Below are 11400 nucleotides of genomic sequence, written 5' to 3'. Positions count from 1 at the left end.
GAGGGCACATAACTCTGAAGTAATGAATTTAGGTAAATGGGTGCAGAGCCAGTGGTGGTTTTGTAGACAAACATTAATGTTTTGTAGGGGAAGTCGTGGCCTAATGGTTAGAGAGTCGGACTCATAACCCAAAGGCTGTGGGTTCGAGTCTCGTACCAGCAGGGATTGTAGGTGGGGGGAGTGAATGTACAGCGCTCTCTCCCACCTTCAATACCACGACTGAGGTGCCCTTGAGCAAGGCACCGAACCCCCAACTGCTCCCCGGGCGCCGCAGCATAAATGGCTGCCCACTGCTCCGGGTGTGTGTTCACGGTTTGTGTGTGTTCACTGCTGTGTGTGTGCACTTTGGATGGGTAAATGCAGAGCACTAATTCCAAGTATGGGTCACCATACTTGGCCACATGTCACTTCACTTCACTTCACTTCACTTCACTTCACTTCACTTAATGCCTTGAATTTTTTGTTTAAATCAAATCTGTAGGACCGTACAGTTTTAGCAATGTGGTCTGAGAAATTCAGCTTATCATCAATCACAACTCAGTTTTTGAAGGAGTTATGGTTGATAAGCCTAACTGGATGGTGAAATTTTGATAAAGTGATGGGTTTGTTGAAACCACAAGCAGTTCTGTCTTAGCCAGTTTGAGTTGAAGGTGATGGTCCATCATCCAACAAGACATGTCTGTTAGACATGCTGAGATGCGAGCAGCTATCGTCAGATCATCAGGATGGAATGAGAGGTAGAGTTGAGTGTCATCAGCATAGCTGTGATATGAAAAGCCATGTTTCTGAATAACAGAACCTAGTGATGCCATGTAGACAGAGAAGAGAAGTGGTCCAAGATTTGAGCCCTGAGGCTCCCCAGTAGCTAGATGTTGCGACTTGGACACCTCACCGCTCCAATATACCTTGACGGACCTATCTGAGAGGTAAGACTCAAACAACTGGCATCCGGTTCCTGAGATGCCATTTTCCAATAGGGTTGACAGAAGAATCTGGTGGTTCATCGTATCAAAAGCAGCGGACAGATCCAGCAAGATAAGTATAGAAGTTTTGGAAGCTGCTCTTGCCAGTATTAGGGCTTCAACAACTGAGAGTAAGGCAGTCTCTGTCGAATGTCCACTTCTGAAGCCAGATTGGTTGCTGTCCAGCAGGTTGTTCTGTTTGAGAAAGGCAGAGACTTGAAAGGTACATTAACTCTGTTATATTCACCATCTATACAAAGAACTGCTACATTGCCTTTATTACTCACCTGCCATTACCATCTGCATCACTTACTGTTAATAAACAACCAGTTTGTACTCTAATCCTCTTTATGAGTCTCCTTCCGTAACAGAAGACTGGACCAAACAAAGGATTCAGCAAGATGAGTGCACCCGTTCTTCTTCGACAGTACTTACCAGTCCCATGGCCAAACCAGCGCCCTTCTCTGGCTCGGCGGAGGAGTGCAACGGATTTCTGCTGCAGTGTTTGCTCGAACTGGAGATGCAGCCACATCTTTACGCAACGGATAAAGTCAAAATTGCGTTCATCATATCCCTGCTGACGGGGCGAGCACTCCAATGGGCAGAGACCATCTGGTCCCAAGCTGGTACTGTAACTCAATCTCTTGATGATTTTATTGCACATTTCCGAGAAGTCTTTCGTAGACCAGCAGGCAATACCTAGATGTTATGTTCTCTGTCCATAAACTATTATGCCCTCAAAACTCTCGCAGCAGCCAGCTGCTGGAATGAGCATGCACTTCTCACCACCTACCGACAGGGACTAGAGCCAAGGGTGCGGCTTCAGATCGCAGCCTATGATGACTCCTATGGCTTGGAACGATTTATACAGCTGTCCATCCGATGTGCTACTCGTATGCAGTCTTGCATTGCAGAACATCAACTCTCACCATACACTTCACTCCTTCGCCGCCCAGACACCATCAGCCCTCCAGAACCAGGTTACGAACCCATGCTAGTGGACGGCACTCGACTCTCCTCATGGGAGCGGCAGAGACGGCTGATCCAGAGCTTATGTCTGTACTGTGGAGCTGGGGGGCATGTAATCGCGGCATGCCCAATTCGTCCACCACAGCCTATGATGAGTGTCATTAAGCCATTGATAGTTAATATGTAGCCCCTCACCTCTGTTGTAAAACTTACTGCCTCCGGTATCTCCTTTCCAGTACACGCCCAGTCGAGAAACAGTCAGTCGACATTCCAATCTGTTACGCCCCCTTCAGTGATGTATTCTGCCCGAAGAAAGCCTCCCAGTTACCTCCGCACCGGCCATGGGACTGTGCAATAGATCTGATTCCGGGTGAGCCAGTGCCCTGAGGAAAGATTTATCCATTATCATTTCCAGAACAGAAGGCCATGGAGGAGTATATAGAGGAGGCTTTACATCAAGGCTACATCCGCCCTTCTACGTCCCCTGCTGCGTCAAGCTTTTTCTTTGTGGCCAAGAAGGACGGAGGTTTGAGGCCTTGTATTGATTACCAAGCGCTGAATAAGAGTACCGTGAAATTTCGCTATCCAGTTCCCCTCGTCCCAGCGGCACTGAAACATCTCTGTGGAGCCACCATCTTCACCAAGTTAGACCTCCACAGCGTGTACAACCTCATCCGGATACGTGAGGGGGACGAATGGAAGACCGCATTTGTGACCCCTACTGGCCACTATGAGTATCTCGTCATGCTGTATGGACTGGCAAATGCCCCCTCTGTATTCCAAGATTTCATGCATGAGGTACTCCAGGAGTATCTACACCGGTTCATCCTCGTATACATTGACATCCTAATCTACTGCTGGAGCATGGCTGAACATCGCCACCATGTTGCGGAGGTCCTGAAACGCCTGAGAGAATTCCATCTGTTCCTCAAAGTCGAGAAATGCTCCTTCCATCAGTCCTCAGTGCAGTTCCTTGGATATATCATTGATAACGGTGGCATCCAGATGGACGAGGGGAAGGTAGAGGCCATCAAGAATTGGCCAGTTCCAACCACCATCAAGGAACTTCAGCGCTTCCTGGGATTCTCAAACTTTTATAGAAGATTCATCCACCAATACAGCTCCATAACAAGTCCACTCACTAGTCTCTTAAAAAAACAAGCCCAAATCTCTGTCCTGGTCACCAGTTGCCACTGAAGCCTTTGAAGCCCTCAGGAATGCTTTCACCTCCGCACCGCTCCTCATCCATCCAGATCCCAACAGGCCCTTCGTGGTGGAGGTGGACGCTTCCACTATGGGCGTAGGAGCGGTGCTTTCTCAACAGCAGGAGACTCCAGCCAAATTCCATCCATGTGCCTTCTCTCGCAAACTCAGCCCGGCGGAGAGAAATTATGATATCGGCATCAGGGAACTCCTTGCCATTAAGTTAGCCCTGGTGGAATGGAGGCATTGGTTGGAGGGAGCACAACATCCATTCAGTGTCCTCACTGACCATAAAAACCTGCAATATCTGCAAGATGCCAAGAGACTTAATCCTCGCCAGGTGATGGGCGCTCTTTTTGACTCAATTCAATTTTACCATCTGCTATCATCCAGGTCCCAAAAATGTGAAAGTGTACGCTCTCTCTCATCTTCATGCTCCTGAAGAGGTCAGTGAGGAACCGGAATCCATTATCCATCTGGCAAACTTCTTCCGCTGCCCATTCCTAACCGCCTTTGGTCACATCTAGGAGTTGACTTCATCACAGATCTGCCTGCCTCAGATAGTAACACATGTGTTCTAGTAGTCATTGATCGATTCTCTAAATCCTGCCGTCTTCTCCCCCTCAAGGGTCTATCCACAGCTATGGAAACTGCTGAGATCATGTTTAACAACATCTTCAGATATTACAGAATCCCAGAAGACATTGTCTCAGACCGTGGCCCACAGTTCATTTCCAGGGTATGGAAGGCATTTTTATCCCTCCTAGGTGTGACCATAAGCCTCTCGTCAGGATACCATCCCCAGTCTAACGGACAGACGGAGAGGAAGATTCAGGAAATTGGACGTTTCCTGCGAACCTTCTGCCATGGCCACCAGAACTCTTGGAACCAGTTCCTAGGCTAGGCCGAGTATGCGCAGAACTCTCTTCGCCAGCCATCCACTGGACTCACTCCCTTCCAGTGTGTACTCGGTTACCAGCCTCCCCTATTCCCCTGGTCCGGGGAAACGTCTGATGTCCCATCTGTCGATTAATGGTTCCGAGAGAGCGAGAGGGTCTGGGACGCAGCTCATCATCAGCTCCAGCAGGCAATCCGCAGAAGCAAGATGACAGCAGACCTTCGAAGGGCTGAAACTCCATCATACCAACCTGGTCAGAAGGTATGGCTGTCAACACGGGACATCAGGATGCGCCTGCCCTGCAAAAAGCTCAGTCCCAGATATGTTGGCCCCTTCACCATCAAGCAGATAAACCAGTCATGTACCAACTTCAGCTTCCCTCACAGTATAAGATTCACTCTTCCTTCCATGTGTCACTGCTTAAACCTCACCATCCTCCTGTTTCTGTCTCCACAGAGCCTGGCCCGATGGAAGAACCCCCTCTTCCGTTAATCCAAGAGGATGGTGCCATCTTCAAAGTCAACAAGATCTTGGACTCCCAGCGCCGTGGTGGTCTCTTAGAATATCTTGTGGACTGGGAAGGCCAGGCTCAGCCACCACCCAATCACAGCGAACACCATCACCTGAGTACTGATTGCACGCACCTGTTTGGAATTTGCACTCTCATCAAGACTAATACAAAAGCACACACCTCACTTCACTCCAGTGTCCAGTCTCGTTTATATTATGTGGACTCTCTATGCTATCCGTGCGATTACATTGAACTACCTACCTGCCTGTTGTACTCACCTCCTGTGTCTCCTCCAGTGTGTTCTCCTGTGTTCCATTCCTTTGTCTGTTCCAGTGATCATCTCCGTGGATCTTCTCAGTACTCGTCATCTGAGGTGTATGCGGTCTTCTGTCCCCCTTCCATGATCTCCTGCGAAACCAGAAACTGTGTTATATTCACCATCTATACAAATAACTGCTACATTGCCTTTATTACTCACCTGTCATTACCATCTGCATCACTTGCTGTTAATAAACTACCAGTTTGTACTCTAATCCTCTTTGTGAGTCTCCTTCCGTAACAGTGTGGTGACGTCTTTTTGATTTTGGTAAATGTTTAACTTGTTTCCCGGTGAAGAGTTTCAGAGACAAAGACCAAAAAAGCTACTTGTGAAGTGAGCTCAAAATGACAGTTCTTGTAAAAGTCCTCAACATTTTCCTTTGGATATTTTCCTTTAATTTTGTGCGAGGTCAAGGCAAGTGATGCTGTTGTTCTTTCTGTCTTTGTGTAATGTTTGTCTGTGCTTCACACCACGTACATATGAAAACATTGAACTAGTTGCGGAAGCTTCATAGGCTGATGGTGAAAAAGTTTAGAGTGAACCACATGACAGTTTATACTGACTTTTATAGATTGATGTGTGAAAATGAAGAATGAAAGAAGTTATTGGGCACCATGAGCAAGTTAGAGAATGGTCAATATGATGACAGCATTTCTTGGTTATTAAATCAATTACATCACGCAGAGTAAAACTTGTTTGATTTCTGCAGTAAAAGTAAAAAAAAAAAATTGTAGTCACCCAGAGAGAGAGAGAGGAGGCAGGTGTTAAAGATGGAAAAGACAGCCAAGGTGTTTTTCAACATTCATTTTACAAGACAATTCATTGTTAGTGGAAACTACTACAGCTGTACAGCACACTTGATCACTACAGTGCTGACTTCTAAGAAAGTACTGTGTATTGTGTTTCTGTTGTTTCTGACAAGCCATTTGAAGACAGTCTTATAAGTGTTAAAGGGAAATTAACTCAAAGTAATATAACATATGTAGCACAGCACTAAGAGCACACAGTTACACAACCATTCAGAAAAGGCCATGACGAACAATAACAGTTGTTGTAGCAAAATTTCAGATGTCTTCAACATATTTTTATTATATACAAACCTAAATTGTTTTTATTTCAGTGAATTCCCAAACGCCAACCCTGAGCTTGATTCCTGTTACAACTCGGAAAAGTACATTTGTCATGTGTGTTATTGAGGATTTCTACCCCATGGATTACTACTTCCCTATACGATGGAAAGTAAATGATATCATCAGCCAGACAGAGCCAGTACTGGAGTACAAATTGAATGATGAAGGTCTTTATACAGCACAAAATCTTTATAAAGTCAGCAGTGAGACATGGAATGCAAATACTAACTATACTTGCGAGGTCACACACCAGGGCAAAACAATTATTGAGAAGAAGAACTTCAAGTCATCTAATGGTAAGTCATCTAATGGTAAGTAATCTAATGTGATCTCTCTAGCTCTTTTATTCACTTCAATAGATTCGAATGTACATGTTACATATTGACTTTATTTCTCCTTTGCAGCTCCATTCACACTAACACTGAAGCCACCAATTGAGAGAGACTTATTTGTCTATAATAAAGTTATCTTGGAAGCTGTTGTTTCTGGAGATGTAAAAACGGCAGCGAATGAAGCTTCAGTGTCGTGCATAGTGAAGAATGAATCTGTAATCAGTGTAACAGGAACTATAAACTTTTCTCAGGATATTTCACAGTTTATAAGAATCCACAACATCCCTGTTGATACAAATAAATGGTTTGATGGTGAAATAGTCACCTGCACCGTTCATGACACAAATAACAACAGAGACATCAAGCAGGAGATCCGTTTCGATAAAGGAGGTAAATAATTAACCTTATGGCTCGATGTGCATTCAGAGATGATGAAAGGTTATACATAATTTTATTGTCTGGCAAAAAACGCAAGCACATTTGAAATGTTTCGACAGTCCAGAGCTTTTTGCTGTCAAAAAGTTGGCTTGTTAAACTATTGATATTCACTCTTCTGTTTGATTGTTTAATGAATCTTTATCACTTTCTCCAATTCAGATGGACTGAAACCCAGTGTTGTCATTTACACACCTGATTCTATTGACACAGACAGAGTCTCTCTGGTGTGTGAGGTCACCAGCCCTAAACTTGGCAATGTCTATATCATGTGGAAAGTGGGTGAAGAGCCTTACATAAAGGGCTCAACCAGCACTCCCATCCATCAACGGGACTCCACATCTGTTCTCAGCATACTAACAATATCAAAACAAGAGTATGAAAAGTACAACACCATCACCTGCACAGTCATACATGCCAACATGAATTATAGAAGAAATCCATTACAAGTTTCAACATCCCAAAGGAAACTACACATGTCACTTTTGAGATATCCAGAGATATCATGTGATTAATGTACAAGTACTGGTGTTGTCATTTACACACCTGATTCTATTGACACAGACAGAGTCTCTCTGGTGTGTGAGGTCACCAGCCCTAAACTTGGAAATGTCTATATCATGTGGAAAGTGGGTGAACAGCCTTACATAAAGGGCTCAACCAGCACTCCCATCCATCAACGGGACTCCACATCTGTTCTCAGCATACTAACAATATCAAAACAAGAGTATGAAAAGTACAACACCATCACCTGCTCAGTCATACATGCCAACGTGAATAATAGAAGAAATCCATTACAAGTTTCAACATCCCAAAGGAAACAGCCAGAGTTTCCATGTGATTAATGTACAAGTACTGGACCAAATGATCATCATGACATTTACCTGTTGTTCACTTGTGTTCTCCAGTGCTTCTGTCCTGTTGCTCTCTTGTCAGATCATATATCTTTGTTGTTTTTGTGTGTTCTGTGTATATCTGTATCACTGAACTGCATGGATCAAACATAAATGACAAATTACAGTCAACACTGTTTAATTTGTTATTAGATGCAAATTAAATATGGTCACATGAAAGCATAGTCTGCATAATATAGTATGAAAAATCAATAGTTTTCAAGAGAAAAAATTTGAATGTGTGATACTTAAATTTGCTCAATTGTTTTTTTCTGTGTTTACTGTTCATCTTTATTTGATTTTGTTGTTTTACAAATCCCAAAGGAAACAGCCAGAGTTTCCATGTGATTAATGTACAAGTACTGAACCAAATGATCATCATGACATTTACCTGTTGTTCACTTGTGTTCTCCAGTGCTTCTGTCCTGTTGCTCTCTTGTCAGATCATATATCTTTGTTGTTTTTGTGTGTTCTGTGTATATCTGTATCACTGAACTGCATGGATCAAACATAAATGGCAAATTACAGTCAAAACTGTTTAATTTGTTATTGGATGCAAATTAAATATGGTCACATGAAAGCATAGTCTGCATAATATAGTATGAAAAATCAATAGTTTTCAAGAGAAAAATTTTGAATGTGTGATACTTAAATTTGCTCAATTGTTTTGTTCTGTGTTTACTGTTCATCTTTATTTGATTTTGTTGTTTTACAATATTAAAGGTGCAGTGTGTAGATTTTAGCGACATCTAGCGGTGATGTTGAGAATTGCAATAAATGGATTAGCCCCTCCCCTCGCCACTCCCTTTGAGAAGCTACTGCAGACACAGGACAAAGATGTCTCATCTGAGACTGAGCAGAGAAAAGTATCAGAAGTATCCACTTTTAAAAATGTGACAATACCAGCAATTGTTCACACACTCAACAGATATGACTGTGATTGGCTACAATGATCATTGCTTCACACCTAATATATCTGCTCATAGACGTATCCGCTGATAGATGCGGCTTTCAAATGCTCCTGTGTGTATCTGTGTAAGCACTCAGTGAAAAGCGTGAAGCAATGAAAACCAGTCCAAAACTGTTTCTTTTCAGGAAACAAAAAAAAACCTGTATTTTTTAAATAATTATAGGTAATTGAAAAGTACAATACTAACAGTAAAAAAGACTGCTACCATCCATTCTTGAGCTGAATGTAAAAACAAAGTGTGTGATATTCCAGCACTTAAAGGGGTCATATGATGCGATTTCAATTTTTCCTTTCTCTTTGAAGTGTTACAAGCTCTTGGTGCATAAAGAAGATCTGTAAAGTTGCAAAGACTAAAGTCTCAAATCCAAAGAGATATTCTTTATAAAAGTTAAGAGTCAGCCACACCTACCTAAAACGGCTCGTTCTAACACGCCCCCACATGTCTACGTCACGATGTGGGAAGATTTGCATAACGCCGACCAAATGTTCACGCAAAGAAAGAAGGCATAACTTTTATTCTCGCTGTAGTATTGTTGCTGCCGCCATGTCGTGAAGGCGCTGTGTGATTCGTTGTGAAAGAGAAACTACTTTGTTTGGTCTTCCAAAAGAGGACGATATCCGCTTTGTCATGCCTGGAGCTGATCGTGCTGGTCGTTGAGGAAATACATCAACTTCGCGCTGTGGATCGCCGGATCGGCTTTCACCGTCCAGCCCGGGGTTGCCTCATGTGGTTGCCGCAAGCCTGCCTGCCGTTCTCAAGCCCACCGGCTGCCGCTGTGTTTCGTTGTGAAAGGGTCGTCACATGTGGTTGCTGCAAGCCCTCCGGACGCTCCTTCGTCGAATCCGTCGGCCTCCGCTGACTCTAGCCTGCCGGCCGTTCCTCACTTTATCCCCCGGTCTCCGCTCACTCTAGCCCGCCGTGTGTGACGCTGTGTTTCATTATGAAAGCGAAACTGCTTTGTTTGGCCTTCCAAAAGAGGACACAATTAGAAATCAGTGGTTTAAGTTGTATTTACAACACTGTTCCAGAACACTTCAATCCAAATATTCGGATGTGTGCAGCACATTTTATGGAGGACTGTTTCCTGATTCTGGTAGAGTAGACTACAATCCCGGCTGTTCTGACTCAAAGACTGCAAGTACGTCTTTTATATTTAAAGAGTTTTTATATTTTAGATATTTAAAGCGAGTTTTTGGGCAGTGTAGAATATAGGATGTTGCGCATGCGCGACTGAACGAATCACTCCCCGAGATGACTCGTTCTTCCCAAGTCACATTAAAGATTCGTTCAAAATGAACGAATCGTTCAAGAACGACCCAACACAATTATGAACCCATATGAAATTATTTATCCCCCAGGGAAAACTGTTACTAATGAGGGGAATTAACTGAACTGTTATTGTCATCAACTCTCATCCATACGTATTCATTTTAATAATCTTTTTTTTAATAATTCATGTAATTTAACATGAGCAAATAATGTCTATTATTTTGGTTTGTGAGATCGGATCGTGCTGCGCGCACACAGAAACATTCAGGAGCACAGAAACTTGTCGTCAACGCTGCCCCACAACTTTTAATAATAAAGTAGCTTATGTAACGGAGGCCAGCTGGTAGGTGCTTTGCAGGTAAACCTCACTCCCCTGATCTCAAGAGGCACACTAGCGACTGATGCTAAAGGCTGCGGTCCTTAGCCTCCTTGCTAGTGCGCCGAGATATATCCATCTGGATACTACTGGGGGCTTTCGGGAGGAACCGTGTACAAACGCTGCCTGTATAAGTCATCAAAGCTAGGCAGCTTTCGGACACATTAAAATAAGGCTTCGCTTGACAGGAAGTCAGCCATCCTCTGCAATTTTTGCAATTTTCAGGCCTCATACGTTAACAAACTCCAAACAAACAAAAGCCAAGAAATCTTCCACTTGCGCTCAGTGTGGAAAGAGTTTAACATATGAGTTCATACTGGAAAGAAGCCGCACGCATGTGATCAATGCGGGAAGAGTTTTGCACAAAAAGGACACCTTACAATACATATGAGAGTACATACTGGAGAGAAACCATTCAATTGTGGTCAGTGTGGAAAGAGATTCACAAACTCAATAAACCTTAAGGTACACATGAACATCCACACTGGAAAGAAACCTTACAAGTATTCACACTGCAACAAGAGATTTAATGAGTCAGGAGACCTGAAAACACATGAGAGGATTCACACTGGTGATAAACCATTCACATGTGATCAATGTGGGAAGAGTTTAACATAAAAAGAACACCTTACGAGATATGAGAGTTCAGACTGAAGAGAAACCGTTCACTTGTGATCAGTGTGGAATGAGCTTCACACAATCATCAAACTTTAAAGGGGTCATATGATGCAGCTAAAAATAACATTATTTTGTGTATTTGGTGTAATGAAATGTGTTTATGCGGTTTAAGGTTCAAAAAACACATTATTTTCCACATACTGTACATTATTGTTTCTCCTCTATGCCCCGCCTTTCTGAAACGTGTCGATTTTTACAAAGCTCATCGTTCTGAAAAAGCGAGGTGTGCTCTGATTGGCCAGCTATCCAGTGCGTTGTGATTGGCCAAATTCCTCAAGCGTGTGACGGAAATGTTACGTCCCTTACCATATTGTGATGCCTGCTGCAACTACATGTGACGACCCCGGGCTGGACTCCGCTTCGACCACGGTGAAAGCCGATCCGGCGATCCACAGCGTGAAGTTGAAGTATTCCCTCCAGGCATGACGAAGCGGATATCGTCCTCTTTTGGAAG

The 11400-nt window shown here is 43.4% G+C and overlaps 1 gene segment (V, D, J or C); it reads left to right on the top strand.

Moving 5' to 3' along the window:
* The first annotated feature begins 5137 nt into the window (after nucleotides 1-5137).
* LOC107572811 (Ig mu chain C region-like) lies at nucleotides 5138-7274 on the top strand. The segment is given in 4 exon segments: nucleotides 5138-5276; nucleotides 5983-6288; nucleotides 6397-6714; nucleotides 6922-7274. Coding segments are annotated over 4 exon segments (1047 nt in total).
* The last annotated feature ends 4126 nt before the right edge of the window (nucleotides 7275-11400 follow it).

This window comes from Sinocyclocheilus grahami, unplaced genomic scaffold (genome assembly GCF_001515645.1).
Source record: "Sinocyclocheilus grahami isolate Dianchi unplaced genomic scaffold, SAMN03320097.WGS_v1.1 scaffold1815.1, whole genome shotgun sequence".
Classification (NCBI taxonomy): domain Eukaryota; kingdom Metazoa; phylum Chordata; class Actinopteri; order Cypriniformes; family Cyprinidae; genus Sinocyclocheilus; species Sinocyclocheilus grahami.
This window is presented reverse-complemented; position numbering and strand designations above follow the sequence as displayed.